General features: G+C 40.4%; 1 protein-coding gene across 12 annotated transcripts in view; it reads right to left on the reverse strand.

Annotated features, from left to right (window-relative positions):
* anks1ab (ankyrin repeat and sterile alpha motif domain containing 1Ab) overlaps positions 1 to 21,629 on the reverse strand; it is a 49,357-nt gene that overhangs the window by 17,482 nt on the left and 10,246 nt on the right. For 11 of the 12 annotated variants that reach the window (XR_003984450.1, XR_003984451.1, XM_030421164.1 and 8 more), the window contains 5 exons: positions 16,900 to 16,972; positions 8,945 to 9,060; positions 4,340 to 4,438; positions 3,233 to 3,379; positions 268 to 375 (listed from right to left, as the gene is read on the reverse strand). Coding sequence is in view for 9 of the 12 variants with exons in the window: in XM_030421164.1 (XP_030277024.1) it covers positions 268 to 375; positions 3,233 to 3,379; positions 4,340 to 4,438; positions 8,945 to 9,060; positions 16,900 to 16,972 (543 nt within the window). In the remaining 3 variants the exon portion in view is untranslated. Of the gene's footprint in view, positions 1 to 267; positions 376 to 3,232; positions 3,380 to 4,339; positions 4,439 to 8,944; positions 9,061 to 9,764; positions 11,295 to 16,899; positions 16,973 to 21,629 lie in introns of those variants that run through there. The other variant, XR_003984452.1, reaches the window with a different exon arrangement.

Genomic DNA, 21,629 nt, shown 5'->3' on the forward strand with positions numbered 1-21,629 from the left:
TATTTGAGGAGACCAAAACCTTTAACCAAATTAGGCTTGACAGCATGTGCTTCACTTCGCTAGTTAAACAGCAGCACTAGCAATGCTGCCGCTATGAATGTCTGACTCATACTCTTTAGAAGAATACATATTTCTCGGACTGTGTTTTCTTTTCTGGATTGTAGGCAGAGTAGACATCATGTCAAAGTCGCCAATGAGGATCTAGCAAGGAAGACCCAATAATAGTGTAAATGTGCACTGGAGCAGTTTCCACATAGCCAATCTTACCATAATTGGGGACAGACGACGGGACTTGGACGGAGCCTCTTCATAGGGTCGCTCTGCTAGAGAGGCAATGATCCTCTTCCTGTGGCCCAGGGCACCAATCTTAATAACCTAAAAGTCAGCATCAGGGAACAATTTAGAGCAGACTTTCCAGCATATTGTCACAATGCTATCAGGAACAGATGAATTTATCTAGACTAAGCTAATAGAGATACATCCAAAATACACTGACACAGAGTTAGTGGCATGCACCCCTCACTGGCAGGCATCCACAGGCAAACAGAAATGACTCTCGTCAATAATTCAGCCTCAGTCTGTTTTGCCGTAAGCTTAAAGTACAGCACTGTCTCCTTCCTGGGACACTCTATAATTCACAAACCATTTTTGAATATAGTGCTGAAACAACGAAGGCGAATTAGGCGATTTATGGGGCGATAACAGGTAATATGCAAATAACCGAGTGATTTTCAAATAACTCCATTGCATAGATCCATTTCAATTGTCACAATCTAAATTTGTGTTTTTAATTTACAGCATCTAATTTCACCTCAGACACATCCATCCACAGTATCTGTGTCTTTTTAAACCTTTTACAAATGCAATACCGAGCAGCTCGTGTGGCTCAAACCCTCTGAGGAGGAACCATAGGTTAATTTTATGTAGTCAGAACTCATTATCTTAATACTGTATATTTGCATAATTGGCTATTAACATTCGTGCTCATCCGGTAAAGGTGGATGTCTAGTGATTAATGTTACATCTGCAATTATGTTGCTGGTACAAAATATTCCATTACAGGCTCATACCATTCTTTGTCTGAAGGCTTCAATTATTTATTCAGTGAGAGTCAGAGGAAGAAGAGGCAACTGGTCTGTCTTTTGGATTTCTGGTGCTGTTTTCATTATTCTCATGTACAGAATCCCAGAGAGACCAGTATGCATGAGGTGTGTGAAATAAGACAAAATTTAAATAGTAATAAAGAGCCTTGGGACTAAATGTGAATGTAAACCGACTCATAGATCAAATTGGCGGTTGATACTATTTGCCGTAAGACGCTGAAGAGGATGTAGGAAATGTAATGGGCAAAGCGAGCTCTGCCAAGAGGCTCAGAGACTGTTCTGCTACTCTGCACACTGAAAGTAATGTGCCCTGCTCCCATACCAATCTTTCTGTACTGCATCGCAGTCTGCTGGACATCATCCCTCATACACTGCATATACAGTATGTTTGGCTGCTGCTTTCCTGCTGCCGTTGCTGCTGATACTGCAGCTGTTGCTCGTTTCTGCCATTTTGCCACTGCTGTCTTTATGTTTGTGACAAATAAAAAACATAGAAATGGAAAAATATGATTACACTAAACAAGCTCATCCAGTGATCTTGCACCACCTTCTGTGATCGTTTATCAGTCGTATCAGATCATCTGTTTGGGCTGTCTGGCTGCCTGCCATGTCATAAGCAATGCTCATGTATACATGATAGGTTATTACTACTGCAGTTAACATTGGGTTAACACTAGAGCTGGAACATATCGCAGAATAATCAGTCAACTGAAAGAAAATTAGTTTCCAACTACGGATGCATGACATATATCGGTAAATTTATATTTATTATTTATTTATATTTATATATCGGGAAAATTGTTTTCATTGACTGACGCATCTCCTCATTTTGATACGGTGGATGGCGGTATGCACCTTTTCAGTTGGTTTGCAATCAGCAAATAAAAACAGAGAAGAAGAAAAAGAAAAAGGAGAGGAAGAGGAAGAGAATCCATATTCTGCATCTAATTAATTAATCACTCCATCAATTATCAAGCAACAATGTCAAACATTTGCTGTAATATTTTTAAATGCAAGGACACCTTGTCTTTTTTTTTTCTCTCATGACTACTAAGTTACTTGTAAGTCAGAGTAAATGAACAGTTTGGACTGTTGGTTGGACTAAATGAGCAATCTGAAGATGTCACCTTGGGCTCTGGGAAATTGTGATGAGAATCTTTAAAATTATTTCTTTTTCTTTTTATAGACCAGACAATAAATCAATTATTCCTGAAAACAATCAGCAGACTAATACATAATTAAAACAATTGTTAGTTTCAGCCCTAGTAAGTACTGTGGTGTACGCAGTACCCAACTCTGATGAGATCTGCAGCCAGACAACCTGTCTTCAATGTGGATAAACCTTCCATGATTTTCTGTAACTCACTGGTTCCCAATCATTCTAGCTTGAGACTCCAACAAAGAAGAAAATGGTTACTTGCATCTCCTCATCGCAGGTGTGAGAGTTAAATCAAAAAGGATTTTCTTTCTCCTCAGATTGGTTTTATATAAATCATTTTTAGAAGCTAGACCAAGTAAAACGAACAGGAATATGTATTTTGTAGAGCATGTTTTTTTCCTACCCCGTTAATCATCAAGAAAACCCTCAGATGTACCTCAGGAACCCATAGGGAAACTGCTGTAGTTTTAACACGCACACATTTCAGTTAAATCAACACACGTTCAACCAAACTGGTATATGCATTTCTCTTTAGCCTCCACAGCTTTTATCCCCAAAGACATCCGTCCTCCTTTGTAATTACAAATTATCACATAGAGTTACACTGTTTTCATAAAGATTAAATCAAATTATATTATCCCTGTCATCAGCTGCCATATTGCTCCTTGATTTACATTTTATCTGTTTGTTATCTACTAATTACCCTGATGTTTCTGCTATAGTTGTCTGCAAATGCTTCCATCATCGAGCACTTCTCTGTGAGTTCATCAGTGCTTCGTAACCTCAAACACGATGCATGAATCTTATGATTAGAGACCATTCTGGGAGAGCTCGTCAAGGCTGAGTGAAGACATGAGGCCATCAACACTTCAAGGTCTTTAGCAGAGCAAATAACACACAACAACAACAATTTCCTTCCAAGTCTTCATCGGAAACAAGACACATTTTTTAGCAAGAGATGGTTTCTTACATTGACAATCTCCAGCTCCCACAGGTTCTTCACACACTCCAGTGTGCGGTAGCCACTTGAAAGAAAGTTGGGCAGGTATTCATGCAGGCCGAGGCCATCCAGCCAGGAGGCAAGAGATGTGCTGCCATCACAGCCGAGTGCTTTCACCTACAGTGAAGGGAAAGACAGATGTAAGGGGGCAAGTACTGTAACCTTGTGTTCTGAGAAAAGGACTGAAAATGGAAATGTTCAGCTCATATTCTTGTTTTAGCTTTGGTCATCCTCTCAGTTTCTAATGTGAAGTTATCATCAGATCAACATTTTAATTAGTCCAACATTATTATGATATGCAAACGCATAAACTAAAGCATTTGTGTAGCAAAGGGTTAAGAAAGGCCTAAGAAAATAAACCTGTGGTAAGTAAGAAAAGTAGTCTATTTCCACTTGAAGAGTCAGAGTAGGGTCTTAGCGAAGCAAAGGCGTCCATAATAAATCATCATTGAGAGTATGTTAGCATGCTGATGTTAGTATTTAGCCCAAAGGACTGCTGTTCCTGAGTCAAGCTTTGAACTAGCAAGGCACTAGCTTCGTCTTATCATCATCCACATTTGCATACTTGGGACACGTTTTGTCCTGTGCAGCCTTTGCATATACAGTATACAGAATAATGTAGACCAATCCTTACTATCCCATTCTCCAGTACAAAGGTATACATTGTCCTTTATGTGATCCATATGTATAGCATTTACATTTAACATTTAGGGCATTTAGCAGACGCTTTTGTCCAAATCAACTTACAATAAGTACATCTGTCACAAGGAGGCATTTTAATAACTACTTAAATTTCCAGTTTAAATTATGTTACATTTTTCAATAATTTAATATTATGACCTGCTTGTTCTTTAGACTTCTTTAGACTTGTTTGCCCTTACATCTGAAGTATCTGTGATCAAAACATTTTTTTTTACTGCAGAATTACTTCTTCAACTCTGATGAACCATCTGTTTATCTATTTTTTTCTCTCATCTACTATTTTTATCAACACACTGACATTTTGACCTTTTTATCCGAGATGCTGTCAGTCGTTGTCTTTCCACAGTGCCGAGGTTAAGTTATGATGTTAAGTACCTTGGGCAAGCTGCGTGCCGCATGGAGAATTTTCTTTCGGTGTCCTGGGTCAGTGATCCCGATGTCTCTGAGATCCTGGTCCTCCATCACGTTACTTCCCTACACGTGCACAAACGCAAGAGACACACACAAATAAACACATTCACACACAGCCACACACAGACATACAAACAGCCGTACTCATACACACATGCATGCAAACAAATAATCACATACACATGCATAGAGACAATACACAATATGGACATACAGTAGTACAATACATGAAAATAAATCTATTAGAGCAGTCATTTGAATGTCGGCATCAAAAGACACAGACAAACAGGCATAAAAAAAAGTGTACTGACATGACAAATAGCGTGATAAGAACATAGGTCAATAAAAATCATGACTTGTTCTACACTGTAACTCCTAGGGTGAAATTGTCGCTGTACTTGCTCATAACACACACATAGGCGCGCACACACACACATACACAAAATATGCACATCTCTGACACAAGCAGTAACAGCAGAGTGGGAGGACAATGAAGTCAAATAAATTGTGCATGCCAAGAGTAATCAATCTGATCCGGTGCGACTCAGAGGGAACAAAGCCTTCATAACTGCAGCAGCATCTACAGGATCTCTTTGCTGTTGTGTTTCAATGGAGGGAAACTACAACAGTCCAAGAGGAAACCGAATTTTTCACTTCAGTTTGTAACAATTCCCCAATTTAGGATGTAAGAACAATGAACAAGAATCGTTTTCCCACCTCCAAAAATCTTGACTGACAAGCAGATTCTTGTCCATTTCATGTATCTGTTCATATTTGCACCTCCGGCTGCTTTGTCATCTTATTCCAGTTTACAGGCAGGAATACAGATACAGGGAGAACCTTGAAAATGTGGAGCTAAGCGTTTTTCCCAGTGGACTGCTGCAGATTGATTCTTCCTGGCCAAGAATGTTAAAATGTTCTGTAGTCTTTAGTCAATCTGCTCTTACTGGATTGGTTTCAGAGCACAATGCAGCAGTATTCACAGGCCTGTATCAGGGTGCAGTTTGGAGATTACTCACTGATTGCAAGAATAAAGGTCAAAATGAAACGGGGTCTGATGTAAGTGTGGCCCAAAATAGATTCTCCACTTTTATTAACACACTTTGAAATTTGATGATGCCTCGGGAGACTCTGCAAACTTATTATTTCATGCTGCATTTGAAACATGTGACAGGAATGTATGGTTCAGTTCTTACATATCTTAAGAGCTTTGGTAGTCTGATTTAATCTGATACGACTTGCAGATGTAGCCATGGTAGAAGTCCTTCATCTCACTAAATGCACTCAGTTAATGCAACAGTGAATTAGAATTTGCTTTATTGCTAAGCACGACAGAGGTATTGTCTAAGAAAATCAAATTGTGTTACTTTTCCAAGAGTCAGAGAGCGTAACAATAATTTGAAAAAAAGAAAGAAGGTTTAATTTATGTATTACAATATGTATGTTCAGTTCTACATTATAGCGTTTGAGAGAGAGAGAGAGGGCTGCAGAGTATCTGATGCAATATTAATGCAGGAAAGATGCAACGTAAATGCATGATGGGAACTTCTAAGATGTTTTGCACTGGAGAATTTGCCTCGCTGCTGCATTAGTTTGGACATCAGAGCAACAAACCATAACACTTTTTTTTTTTTCCCAAAAGGAAATTAGACTGACAATGAATCCCACAAACAAACTGTGATGCTCAAGTTCAGTCAGATTGATCACATCTGAAGCAAGTCTGGCAGAATCTAAAAGGGCACAATATTAAACATTCACAATGTCTGCCTGGCTACTCTGACCTTTCCCTTGTTTGCAACCTCCACATCCTTGTAAATATCCATGGGTAATTTGCCTTGTGAAGCTAATGATTTATCTCCTTGATGCATCAAGTCCAGCAGACACATTAGTCGTGGCATGAAAATGAACATCAGAATGACTAATGACCTGTAGTCCTCATCACATTATATCCTGCAAATCTTGATCATCATGGAATCTTCCAACTCAACAAGACAAGACGGTTGCTTAGTTTCCTTTTCAATCACTGTCTTGTTATCTGCACACTAGAATTGGGCAATACAGTGATGTAGGATAATGTTTAATACAGGACTCTCTATTTCTTTAACATCTCCAGTTGTATAAGGGGATGGTGGGCAATGCATCAAATCACTTGGCGGGACTGATTAATGCCATTATTGGATTTAGAAGATTTTTGCATCAATTTGATTAAGCACTTTTATTTGTCAGGTATTTAATTAACTGGCTTAGTGAAAAACCAGCTTATCGATTTTATCTATAAATCATTCCTCCCATACTATACCATGGTATACGCTATAGAAGACTGAAGGTGATTTGGGGGAGTTTAAAGAAATACAATACAAATATCACCTAACTCAACACAAAAACACAAATTTTCCTATAAGAATCTTTTGGCGTCCAAATAGAATGGTTGTTAATACACATACCATTTATTATGTACACACCATCAGTGATTTAATTCTAGCCTGGGACCTTTGTTGCATGCCATCTATCTCCCCTCGTTTCCTGTCACTTCTGTTTACTTACAAAAAAAGGCACAAAATACGCCGCTTCTAATTATTTTTTTCAAGAAACTCTGACCATGAAATGTGCTAAGAGATTTTACAATCGAGGAATGCACTTGTCACTGCTCTCTGACAGACAAGCTGTATAATGAAGACAGTTTCTAAATAGAGCTGAAACTAACAATCATTTTCATTGTTGATCTGTTGAATATTCTTATAGATTAATCGATTTGTTTGATGTGGTGTAAAAATATTTCAAATAATTGTGATGCATTATTCCTAAATTCCAATATGATGTCCTCAAATGCCCCGTTTTGTCCACATTGCAAGGATATTCAGTTTACTGTCATAGAGGAGGACAATTATTCACATTTGAGAGGAAATTCAATTATTGCCTACTGATTAATCACTTATCAAATTAGTCATTACATTATCTGTTAGTTGAAATGTAATCAACTGATCAATCAACCTTTGCAGCTCTATTTCTAAATAACCTCAAAAACATCTTTTGAATTTCTGTACTGCAATGTCTTATTGTCCAACATGATACTAATATATCTTGCGTCAGCTAATTCTGCTGATGTATCAGCAAAGCCAAACCATCAGTCTAGCTGTAAATCATGCCGCAATCCCCTAATTTATTCCTTCTGCTATGACTACATTCATTATGACGACACATACTATTCCTTCAGGGTGGTTGTCACCTCACAAATGCATCTGAGCCTAAAGCCTGTATCTGCACAGCACCTCATAGTAGGAGTGATCACGTGTTCATAAGAACTCACATTACGTTGCGATCTCACGCATTAACAGAAAGAAAGCAGATCAGAGAGCAGCAGTCCTCAACTGCAACACTTGTGTGAATACAACCACTTTTCCTCTGAGCTTACTGGTCTTACTTAACTGAGCTCAACTGTAACAAACTGATGTAACATATAGCCCGATAGTGCTAATGCAGCTCTGTGGTCTGAGAAATGTCCGTGTTTACCCTTTGGACCTAGTTATTTACATTGTACAGCCATGTTTTTCAGAGTAACATGAACAGGGGATTGAAAACATAATGGTGTTTTCACGAATCACCACCAAACGCAATATCAAGTTTCCTTGCAAGGTTCTTGAGGGGAAACACGATAATGCTTTTAGTCAGATTGTGGACGTCCTTTGAGCTGCTGTTAAATGAATTTATCAATATGTAATCTGACAGAGGCGTTTAAAAAATGCAAAACACTCATCCAAAATGTGTCAATGGTTTCCAGAAACACTAATCTGTCTGATCGCATTTTTAAACCACAGTAGTAGACAAATCCTGTGGCTTTTGAAAATTTCCATTCTGTCCAGTGATACATTTACAACCAAAATACATTTCTGCATGCAAATATATATCAAATTAAAATCTAAAAACCCTTAGTATACAGTATATAAATACAGAATTAGCGCATGCCTCTGCAGTGTAATCATACATTGTGCAGCTATTCCAAGACCATCTCCACAAGCACCACAAGCATAGTGTAATAGTAGAGGATTTAGTGAGATTTGGCGAGCAACCATGCAAGTGTATTCAGAATAAACTATAGCATGTTTAGATTGAGGATTGTTTGTGCAGGATTATTTCAACAGGGGCCAAGTTAAGTGACTGTAAATCAGAAAAATCAATAGAGGGGCAAGTAGGTGGCTTAAGTATTGTACAGTAAATAAGCATGATTGGGAATGTTGGGAAAAAGTTAATGGGTTTTGGTTGTCATTTGTCTTGCCATTGGTGACAGCCCATATTCTTTAAAGGGCTTCAGTGTGGGACCATAAATCTTAGCGGGGTCATGCATTGCACAAGAAGTGAAGAGGAGTTATTAAGGGGAGAGGAGAAAGGGGGAAGGAAGAGAAAGGGTGTAGAAGAAGAAAGGAGGGGGGCTGAGTGAGTGGTGAGACAAGCAGAGGGCAAGAGAGCAGAGTGGTGACATAAAAAGACAAATGCAGCTAGGTTGACACGGGGAGAGACAGAGTGATGCAAAGTGGATCCGACCCCTGAGATGACGTGCTGCAGGTGACTCACCATGAATCGTAGGTCGTCGAAGCCATTGAGCAGGAACTTGCTCTCGTACTGCGGCAGCCCCACGTGCTCCAGCCACTCTCCCACCGGCTGGTCCAGGGCTTTACCACAGGCCCCATCTGCCGAGAGAGGGAAGCGCTTCAGCAGGGAGAAGCCGTTCAGCCGGTAGCAGCGGCACTCAGAGGACGACACATGGCATTGCCACATCATCCTCGGCCAGCAGAGGCAGAGCCGAGTGCAGCAGCACCAGGCGGGGTGGGGGGGAGACAGGGTCCAGGCCGGGGGTGAGGGGCTCCCAAGGTAAAGGCGGGGGCCCAGCTAACTCAAACACAGAAGGAGGGTAGGAAGTGCTGCAGGCCCAGCTCAAGCCCTGCAGGGGACTGACTAGGCTAATATACACCCACTGGTGTTAGTGTGACTGACTGGAGATGTCAGGCGAGGGTGGAGGTAGTGCAGGGAAGGAAGCCCATCTGAAGCTTGGTATCTTTAGTTATGTTGGACTGAGCCACTACGGCATCTTCCAACAAACAACGTTCACTAAACATTCCTTTAGTGAGCAGATGAGCAAGTGTATAAAACCTAGCTAGTCCAGGAACATAACAATACTGAACACTACACGTCAAGAAGAGACTAAATTATTTTCAGGCTGAAGGAAAATTGAAATATTTATCACTAAATTAGACATTTTCATACATCACACATTATTTAATCAGCTAAAACTATCCCTCTAATTAGTTCTAAAATCAGCAATAACTCCATCACGGTGCAACACAGAAAAATTCAGTTCCCCCAAAATAAATTTGTCAGGGTTTTCACCACATACTTGTAAAGCTCTGGCTGAGTCCCATGGCTTCATTGGTCAACCTCTTTGAGAGCTAGGACACGGCTCATACAATGAAGGTAGCAGCATTCTAAAGTACTGTTGAGGTACTCATGTTATTTTTGATCAAGGAATACACATTTGCTCAAATAATTTTCTCCTCCTTACTCCAGAGCCACAAGGAGTGCGATCAGGTAGACATATTGTAAATCCTACATCAAAAAAAGAAACGTTGGCTTGGGATTTCCACAGTGTGCTGATTCCAAACTCCTCAATTCATAATCAAATCCAAGTATGGATTCCTTGATAAAGCTCCAGGTAAGCTGTCTGCCAGTGGAAAAAGGCTCAGTGTCCTTGGTGGTGCCAGTGTTCCCTGTGCTGCCCAGCATTCACACTCTTCAGCAGGCTGGTGGCTGTGCGGCTCCGCCAGAGAACGTGCCTCTCATCTCTCAGAGCAGTAAATCCAGGTTCAGATCCTACAGACGACAGGTGAGCATTTTGACTCTGAAGCGAGGATCACTGCAGGACCACAGTGCAGGTTAAGCTAGCTCCTTCCTGAGGCAGACGCCCCCCACTCCCACCCAGCCCACCTGGTTCTTCTCCTCGCTGGGTACAGCTAGCAGCCTCTGTGCTTAGGGCAGAGGTTTGCTGCATCCCCTGCCTGTCTGAGACATGCAGGCAGGCAGCGCAGATGCAGTCACAGCAGCTGCTCCTGGCTCACACACGCTACCCCTCACTGCTCACAGGGCATAACGTCCTGACGCCGGCTACTTCTGCACAGGAGATCACAGATCTGCCTCAACCTCAGCCACTGCTGCCACGTCCTTCCAACATCCACGACAGGCAACAGACTCAGTGATCATCCCCCCTTCTCATCCGAACAAATCCCTCAAGCTCTTCTTTTTAACTCCCCCCCTCCCTGCTCTCGTCTCTCTCTGCTTTCTTTCTCCTGCTCTCGATCTCATAGCCCCATTCCCACACTGTGTGATCGCACTGCAGGGCTGCCGTATGCTGCCTGATGAAGTGGGGTGCTGCTCCACGTAACCACCTCTCTCTCTCCCTCACTCTCCCACTATATCAATTCCCCTCCCTCTGCCTCTCTCTCTCTCCCCCTTTCTGGCTTGCACTCTCCCTCACTCCGTCTCGCTCCCTGCCTCTCGTTCTCAAACACACAGATGCAAACACACACACACACTCTTTCTCTCTCTTCATCGTCTGTCTCTCTACCTCTTTCCCCTTTTGTCTTGCCCCCTTTTCTCTCTTATACAAACGCACACATACTCACTCCTTTCCGTCTGTCTTTCTCTCTGTAACCTTACCCCACCTCACCCCTTCTCTCTCTCCTCGCTGCACTGATTAGAATTGCACAGAGGCACTCTGATCTTGCCAGTGCAGAAAGGACACCACCATCAGAGGCAAGGAACAAGCACATAGAGCCCAAAATCACAGTCCTTTCTGCAAAGAATGACTAGAATGTAAAAGGATGATGATCCTCCTCTGCAGGCACATCGCCAATTTTTTAGGCTAACATGGGATATTGAAACAAAGAGCCTCCTCAAGCCCCTGCTTATTAGCAGATGGCTTTAATTCATTTACATCTTACTTTGATGATAGGACATGGGGGGGCAGCATTGATTCAAGTCAGCAGAAGTCTCTAATGCACTCACACAGGAGAGGGAGAATGAGAGAGAGGAGAAGAGGCGCACTTCAAGTCCTGTCTCCTCTCCATTTCATCCAGTCATACAGCATGACAGAAAAGAGGCAAATTCCATTATGTACTTCCAGATGCTCATGTCACATCATACATTTTTAGTGCACAACAGAGGCTACTTACAGGGAAAAGCCTGGACAAAACAAGTGAGATGATATAAAATTTAGACAGATTTGGGGTAAAAAGGCTCCAACACACAGAGCGCCATTCAACTTTGAAAGAATTGTCTACAGAGGGAGCGGCAGACTTTAGCACCCACCTATGCAGGGCTGCTCACTGCGTCCCTCATTGGTGTTATCTGGGTACAGCTGCAGGCAGAACGTAATTATGCAGGCTTTCAAGCTGCTTGCAATCACCTCACACATTCCCAGATGGGTAGTCAGTAAGGCAGTCAGGGTAAGGAGAAGCGGTGCCAACAGAGGGAGGCAAAGTGAAGGGCTATTGATTGAACCTCCTCCGTAATTGGCCCGCCTGTACCCCTGATGCTCCGGCGTTAACAATCAGGTAAAAGGCCAAGTCGGGTCTCCGTGACCCGTCAGTCAGCCATAAGAACCAGCGCTCATCATTCGTTATCAGGGAGAGAAGCTGCTGTCAGATATGCCCCGACTGAGGAGAAAAATGATGGAAGGAGACCGTGAGAGAGAGGGAGAGACTGAGCTAGAGACAGATAAGAAACAGAAAAAGGCTAATAAAGGAGGAGGCGATGAAACATATGGGCGAGATAAGATGGTAATAGGAAGTAAGAAGGATTGAAGTGGACTAATTATGATTCACTACAAGATCCCACAACTCCTCCTCCTTCTTAACTCTTTCCTCATGAGCCTCAAACCAAAGTCAGCTCTTATACCACAATATCTAGACTGTTAAAAATACTAGCCACCCTGTCCAATCACTTCCATTCATTTGGGACAGCAACACCTCCCACAGTAGTAGGACCTAATTACTGAGTGACAGAGTATCCAATGCTCCTCCGTGGGGTGGGGGAAGTGGGTCACTGTCTTATCCCCTGTTAAACAGGGCAAGCTGTCAAATCTATCCAAGAGTGTTTCTTTACCATTTACCAGGGTCTACACTTGGCTCCGAGGAGTGCCCAGAAAGACCTATTTACAGCTGAAGAGGTAGAGGTTGTGCCTAGATAAAACTGTGCCTCTTTATCAGAGCGGGAGAAAAGCACTAGCTCCTTGTCAACACACCCAAGCAGTGGAGAAAATGAGCCGCAAAGCTGAATTAATTCAGGGAAACTGAAGGCGGACTCTTTTCCTTTGAACGTCAGAGTGTGCCTGTACACAAACCGAGCCGATGCCTCCTGTGTGCCGTTAGCTGAGCTCTCTCTCCACTCCCTCTCTCTTTTTAAGCTCATTTACTCAGTGCTCTCTTAGCACACAATCGAGGCACTCGTGATGGGCACACAACACAAACAACCTCATCCTTGAGCACGCAGAATGGCACAATATTGCAGGGCTGGTTTTTACGCAGCCTCAAAAATCTGGTGTTAAGAAATGTGCCTCCTGAAGATGAATTGGTAGTCCTTGGCTGCTGATACAAGAGGGACAGTATAAATGCACAAGGTGAATGGAATTGAAATACAAAAAAGGGGTGGAGAAGGTTTTTCCCCGTCAACAAAACGATAAAGGTATGTCAAGATATGTCAAGAGTGACAATTTAGGTTTCCATCTTCATGTCAATCTCCGATTAAAATCGGAGCAGCAACTGCATGACTCAGCTGAATCTGGGACACATTCAGCATGCCGTTCTTCAAACAAGTCCTATAAATAGCTGACACCTATATGTGTAGAAAGCAAACAAACAAACAACATATTTCCTCTTATGTAATGTGGAATCACCTCAGGTCTTAATTGTTAGGATGGCAATTAATCTAAGGATGCTTGAGTGTGCGGGCAGTCATGTTACAATTAAGATCATAAATTCACTCTGCGTTAGAAAACCAGCTGTGCTTTAGGACTGGTTTGTTAACATGTACCTCCTTTTGGTCTAAATTACATTAACAAATAAAAATAATTTCATCAGATATTTTTAATGGTTAAAAGCAGTCTGGAAGGAACTGATATACACTATAAATTGGGGAATATTCAAATGAAGACGGGTAAAGTGGTTATGGGAATAATATCGTATTGTAATTGTTCTTAGTAGTAGAACAAATAAGTAGTATTTATTATATCCTTTATTTCAGCATTACATTAATTGTTAATTATTTTCCTCTTCTTAGATGTTTTTATTCTAACTGCTGTCTTTTTTGTAGTCATGTAAGACCCTGAGCTGCACTTAATGTCTGAAATGTGTAATTAAAGTATATTTTATAACTACATTTTACGATCTCCACCAAGAAGGTTATCTTTTTATCTGTATGTGTTTGTTGGTTGGTAGGTTGGTTTGTAAGCTTCATTATAAAAAACTACAGAGCAGATTTCCATGAAACTTGGATAGAGGATGGTTCTCGGATGAGAATAGACCCTGTTAACTTTTGGTGCACATCTAGGAATTTCTTTCTCACTTTCTTTAAAGGAGTCATCACCCGGAAATCGCAATTTCTCTCGTTAAATCATGCATATTGGTGTTGGACCTCTGTTGAAACTTGCCTGAAAAGCTGGAGTTTGAAAGTGGCTTATTTTTTTCGCTTTGGCTCTTTTTCCGAACAGGAATAGCGCACAGTAGTGCGCGTTCCTAAAGCACGAGATTTTGACTCTGCTCCTGTGGTGACGTTACCACAGGAGGCTACTTGCATAATGCATCGCCTCACAGCCGTCCTCAGCCAGAGTGAGCACGCCGAATCTGCTTATTTCTCTGTCATTTTCACGCCATACATCGTCACCGCCAGTTTCCGACTCCGGCTCGTACATAAATGCCTGAATTCCGTAAGGTTCGTCATTTAGTGTGTGCGCCATGACAGGGGGCTGTTTATGTTTTGGAGTCTGTGTGTGCATGCAGGCTCGCCCCCCATTCCGGCTCTGTCCTTCCTGCGGCCAATCAACGCGCGCCTCATTACATATTAATACCATGCACATCCGGACCGGTCAAAACCTCGCGCATAATCTCGTGTGAGAAAGTCGCGGTATGAAAAAGTGTCAGAACAAGCTCTATGTTTGATTTTTTTTTTTTTTTTTTTTTCTAATAAGTTTTAAGAATTGATTCAAAGCGATCCAAGAGGGACTGGATATGTAAAAAACCAGGTGATGACTCCTTTAACATTGCAAGATAGGGCATTTTCAAAAATGTTATAAAGTTCCAACAATCTTGAAAAATAATACAGATTAATACGCACAATACACATAGGTTTTAGTTATTTCATGGCCAAAGGAAATCCACTTTTTTCACACCATTCTTCTAAAGTTCACCTTCAGGACTAAAAGTGAAATGTAAAATGAAATTATGACCAAATTTTAAATGAGTAGATGTCCTTGAATGCATTGATCAAACTTTCACTTTTTAATTGCATAGCACATTATGCCTTTGAAAAGGACAGACAGAAAGAAGTGATGCAAGATGTAATAAAATTACCTGATGACACACCGGCACATGCAGTGTAAAATGCTGTTGCAGCAATAAAAGTATAATTTCTCTTGATTCCAATGTCATTTCTTTTTTACTTTCTGTGTCCTTACTTTAAATCCTTTATCACGAAAACATATTTTACTCTTTCTGTTCTTTCTGATAGCTCGGATGGTGTTACACCTTGCTGCAGTCAGCAGATTCTTAATCTATGAAACATACTGCGCATAACTAATGAAAAAGTTTATCTTAATAAATATGCTGAGACTTCTAAAAGGCAGTCTTGTGCAGAGCCACAGAAGCTGTTACACAATACCGTATGATGAAACCACCTTATGGCAGAGTATCTAATGGAGGTAGGTTTACACTGTATCAGCGCAAGAGTGTTATTTAAACAAACTGAGCTGATGCCAGCTGGCTTCTCTGCCTGAAGGACACTTGATGAAGCGTACTATCAATTCAACCCCTACTGAGGAATACAGTAGCTCCAGAAAAAAACTATATGACAGTGAGGGGAATTTAGAATTAGGTTTCTCATAAAGTAGAAACCCTGTGTGTAACAACTAACAATGATGCGCCAAACAAATGTCAGCTTCAATCCCCGTGACTTACAACAAAACTCTCCTCCATCTTTCACTAAGATGTGTTTGAATACTGAACAGCAGCTCTTCTAAAAGCTGCTCACAAATGTGAGTGGTTACAGTTGGGCCTTGTCTACATGTACATGGGTATTTTTCTTTTTCAACAAAGATTGTTCTATGTGTTCTGGCCTTACAGACACATATGAAGAGCTTCATCTTTTGGAAAACTTTTTCCCGGGTGAAAATATTTCAAAAATCAGTTTTCAGTTCTTATATCGGAATGGGCACAAACCAGGATTTTTGGAACAATGATGCAAACACCCACGTTTGTTTCTGATTGCCCCTTATCAGTTTAGGTATCATCAGTGGCAGACGAGAACTCAGAGTATGTGTTATGATATTGTGCATGATGGAATGAATCCTACATTTTCTATATTTAGAAAGACAAAGACAGACATTGAAAACACAGTGATGGAAAACAGAGACAAGAGCAACGCTGGCACAATGGCATAGCATTATCCAGGAGGATTCTGTGAGTCGCAGTCACATCTCCCTGCCTCATCATTTTTGTCCTGTTTTGAGTAAAATGTAGCTGTTGCCTTGTCTCATAAAAGAAAGTATCTGTCAAAAGTAAATGGAAGGAAGTAAAGAGCGAGTTAAATGAAAAATTGTATAAAGTATTTTTTGTAAGTGAGCATGGTCAAGGCAGATGGCCTCCTGCCATGAGTCCAGGTCTACAACCAGGTTTCTGCCTATTTAAGGCAATTTTTTTCTCGCCACTGTTACCAAGTGCTTGCTCGCAGAGGATGTTGGGTCTCTGTAAATTACTTAATTAAAGGACTATGGTGTAGCCCTGCTTCAGTTGAAAAGTGCCATGAGATACATTGTGTGGGAAACTGGCAAAAAGACAAAAACACAAGGTATATTGGATATCTTTGTAGTACTTTTTAATTACTGACTGCTTACTTAATTTGTTCTAAATCACTATGGGATAAAAACTGCATTACTATATATTTACAATTGACAAAATCATCAGCCTTTGGAATCTGGATCCGATGAGTGATACCAAAACTGCAGTAGATACATTCCAACTTGAGTTCCAGATGTAAAAAAGTTTGTTTGCTGCTAATATTACATGTAATTATCATCCAGTAACCTCTACTGCACCAAGGGCAATTAAGGACTAAGACTCACTTAATACCCGACAACCAGTTGTCATTGTGAATTTTCCAACCAATAAATCACACACCATATAGAGTCATGTCTCTGAATATCAATCCATTCTGCATAAATTAAAAACTCTATCATCATTGAAACATAATAGGTGGTGAAGCTTTACCTGATCTTGGTCTGGGCTGATTCTTTTTGGATGTTTCAATGCCTGCTCCAATCAAGTTCATGATCTTCTCAATCTGTTGAAGAGAATAACTGTGAATCACGTGAAAATATACCCCATTTGACTGAAATGTCAACTACTACTCATGAACAATAACACAGAGCAGTGCTGATCATGTGTAGGAATTCCTTCAACATTTTTCATGAAATGATTACATGCATTAAACATCTAACTCTCCACCATCCCACATTTTGCCAAACCAATTACAAAGCAAAGAATACTGTAGGAGTGGAACTGGGTGAGGACAGAGAGTTGCTGCTGCTGGGAGTATTGGGAACGAGGCGGGCAGCTTTGCAGTGATGGATTGCAAGCAACAGTTCAACGTGGACAGCAATTCAATGACTATCCCACCACTCAGCAAAAAAACACAGCAGGGTGATAAGGTGAATTACAATCTAGAGAATGTTTAAACTCCGAACTATCGATACCTAACGACAGTCCTGTAACCAAGTCCTGACTGCACAAACTGACCCTCCAGAGATACAGATCTGTTGCGGTCTGTTTCTTAGCATTTGATTGCCCTCTCAGACCTTTATTATTTGAGCTTCACAGAATAAGGCAACAGCTTACTGCAAGGTTAAGTGAGCACAATGCTGCATGCAGGAGATTACAGAGCAACTCTGAGAAGAGTTGTTTAGGGGCTTAGAGCCAAAATTGTTTATTTAATAAGTCTCTAGCTTTCCAGGAGAGACAAAATGCATTTCCAGGTTGTTTGCTTTTGTTTATTATCCTCGATAACACAACAGTAACTCAAGATATAACAAAGTGCTTTGGTGCTCAATGCAGTTTGGATAAGCAGGACAAGTAATGATCACTGTTAATCATTTTTTTGATATCCAGAATCAAAGAGTTTTGGGGCTTTCTTTGCTGAGTTACTTTAGAGGATCTACCACTCTCATATCTGTCTATCAAATATGTAGCCACAGCCAAAAGTTGACTACCTTAGCACATACATCTGGCAAAAGGCTACAATCTGTCTACCTGAAATTCTAAAACTCACATTAACACTCATTGATGAAATCAAGAGAAAAAGTGTGACGTCACAGTTAGTGGTTTTACGGGATGTAAGGCTGATTTACTATCAATTTCACCATGTGTTTTTTGTTGTTTTGTATATTGTTTTATTACAGGACATCTGTGTAAAAAGGGAGCCACCAACAGATATGAGACTTAGAGCCTGACCAGCATATCCAATGGCCAGCATACCCGGCTGATATTGGCCTGTCACAGATAAATCTGTATTGGTGTAAATGTTTCCTGAAATGTGCAGATAAGAAAACTTTTTTCACATTGAAATGCATGTTTCAGTGTACACGTCATTTTAAACAATAACCGTAAAACATCTCATCTCTGTTACACATCTTTTGACCATCTTTGATGACAGAGGTTTGATGATTGGAATTTTGTTACTCCCTAGTATCGGCATCGCCCAAAAAATAAGTATTGGTCGGGTTGGTAGCAATCTTCTCATCCACTTCTCAACAACAAAATCAGGGTTAGCTTCGGTTTCTAAAATGTCAAACTATTCCTTTAAAAAAACAGTATGAAAATGAAATATGATGGGACCATTTACAGCCAGTGTGAGATGAGATTTTATCCTAATTGGTCCCATCCTATTAAACATTCAAATACAAGGATTGTATTTCACTGATTTTATTCAGCTCTACTGGAATAGATATTATAATCTGAAGTACCCAATGACAAGTAAAACTACACAGTAATATATTCATGAGTCAACTAAGGCAAACAGTCCGGCCCTTTTCATATGTACTGCATGGTTTAATTATAATCACTCATCGCTGTGTAAGTGTAAGCAATTTGTCTACAAACATGACACTACTTGCTGACACTTCATGCTTCAAGGACAACAGGACGTCATGCCCAGAACAAATGTATCATTCATCACATTATCATGAGAACAAACTTTACATATTAATAGCATTCAATATTCTGAAGACATTATAGAAAAGGGTATAAGTCCAATCACACGTTTTACAATTTAAAGCATGCCAATTAGCAGGCTGAGGGTCGCCAGAAATTCAGTGTGCAAAGTATTGCAAATCAGGCTAGGATCTAAATTTAGACTCACTCGAGTAGTGTATTCACAATCAGCAATGAAGATTTCTGCAAGCCTGAAAAGCTGATTCTGCTTTCACTAGTGACACCAGAGACACAGCGAGGCTTATTTGATGTAATATTTAGTGTTTGAAAAAGCCCTATGCACTTCGCTAGTGGCATCAACACTGTGGAAAAGCCTTGATTCATTTGGAAGTCAGGCACGTGGGACAAATGGCATATGCCTCCAGCAATACAGACCTCACATTACTCTTTGAATTAACCCAGTTACATTCTATATCATACACACACACATCAGGACTGCATTACATCTAAGCTTAAGTGCACCTTCCAACCCTGTCACCAAAATACTGCTCTCAGAAAACCAGCATCATCATAGATAAAGTGCTGAAATATTTCATAACATTATGCACATACAGCCTCATCCTCTGTATAAATAGCTTGATGATTGGCCCTGGGTCAGGATGGAAACATACTGAATACAAAGCACTTTTGCTATACTTAAGAGAAAGTCATTGTCAAATATATCAACCATATATTACACAAAGTTTCATGAAATAAATGTGCCATGTTTCCTTTAATTAGCTATACCTGCTTATCCTTATCCTTGAGGGTCACAAGGGCTGGAGCCAGCCCCACTTGACGTTGGGGGAGATGTGGCGTACACCCTTGACAAGTCACCAGTCCAGTTCAGGTTTTTTTTAGGTTTACCTACCTAGCATTAATCAACCCTACCTGTAGGAGGAAACAGGAGAACCCAGGGGAAATCACACAGAAAGACTTTATAAATAAAGGAAGTATGCTGACTTTCTTCTTTGCTAAAAGTTAAATACGAACTGATACCACAAAACTCTTGGTCGGGTAAGTATAAAGCTATATCCAGGACAGAGTTAGCTTAGCTTAGCATAAAGACTGGAAACTGGATGAAACAGCTTGTCTATCGCTCTCCAAAAAAAATCTACTTCTAGCATGTCTAAAGTGCACTTAACATGTTAGTAACATGTTATATCTTGTTTGTAAAAGCAGTAAAAAAACAAAACAAACAAAGCGTAAAACACTTTCTGCTGCCATGTGAGAACATGAGGTGCTGGTAGGCAGATTTTGTTACCTTCAGACTGAGCAAAGCTAGCCATTTCCAATGTTTTCTGCCTTTACACCAAGCTTTATATTGACTGTACAGATACATGGTTTCATTCTAAACATCTAACTCTCTAAAAACAGCTGAGAAACAGCTTGAGGGTTAGGCTAGGGTCCGAAATGAGTGAGCAAGTCTACATGGAATTTAGTTAAGTATTGAGTTGTCCTTATTCGACATGTATTAAAAAGGAAAAGGTCCAGTTCCTCGGTAGGAATACATTAGACACAAAGAGCACTTTCCAGTGAATATATAGGAGCAGGGTGGAAATAATCGGAGGATCTACTCACACAGAAATGTCATTAATAGTGCAGTTATGAAGCACATGGGGCTTTGAGTGGACTGTGTCATTAAATCAGTGGTGCAACTCTGAGTGATAGCACTACATTCTGAAGTGATTTACATACAGGTTGATTTGCCCTTCGATTCCGGCTCACACTCCACAAATGATCCCTTTTGTGTCACATTTTCATGCTTCAAGCTTTGCCGTGAAAAAGATCTGACAGTAAGGTGAAATCATTTTGCTTATTTCAGATGCAAGTTAAGTGGTTGAGACTTTTTGTGATCATTTAATGTCCTTGGAGGTTTCTTTATTTTGCATTGTCTCTACACATTATGGCAGGTAAAAACACAAAGGAAACGTATCGTTCTTTCATCACAAGATCTTAAATATAAATAATTGACTGAAGGAAAATTTTAAATCAAGAATATTTGGAGTGTACGCTCCACTTTCACTACAATTCACACCAAGAAAAGATCTAGTCCAGCAGCTATATGTTCTCTGTTTCATCAAGGACCCTGAAACCAGCTTTTCTGAAGATTCATCTTGATTTAATTTAACAGATTAAGAGTAGAGTACAATCCCTTTGGTGGTCAGATAATTTGACTCCAGGGTATTTAAACCCTGAGCAGGATAACTGTGGTAAAGGGCATGAGTAGAATGATCTAATAATGTATTTACTAAAGGTCTCCAGGCAGATTTGAGCTCCAAGCTGGAAGTCCTAGAAAACATGCTTTCTGGGTTCACACTTTCTAGTACAACTCGATGAACTACAAAGTTGGGACCAACATAAATTGCTACTGAACCTGAATTTGTGATTTTGATTGGACCCGAATGGGCCCAATGGGCAACATAGTCTGCATCTTTTTTTCAGGCAATCATCGTAAAACAGATTGCTTACTTTTATCAATGTGGCTTTAAGATCTTGAAGACTGTGCTTGTTACTTTTAAGGGAGCTCTCGAGTCAGTCAGCCTCAGTGAGCTCCTCTTCAGGCCTTATTACACTACACTCATTATGTGCATCACTGCTCCGCTGAAAAATATACAGTATAAACACATAAGTGGCATTGATCCATGAGAGAAAAGTTAAAATACTGAAATACTCAAGTAAAACAGGACATTTAATATGCTAATGTTTACTATTAACTGAAAATGTTGGCAACTTGAGCATAAAATACAGGC

Source organism: Sparus aurata, chromosome 6, assembly GCF_900880675.1.
Source record: "Sparus aurata chromosome 6, fSpaAur1.1, whole genome shotgun sequence".
In the NCBI taxonomy this organism is placed as follows: Eukaryota; Metazoa; Chordata; class Actinopteri; order Spariformes; family Sparidae; genus Sparus; species Sparus aurata.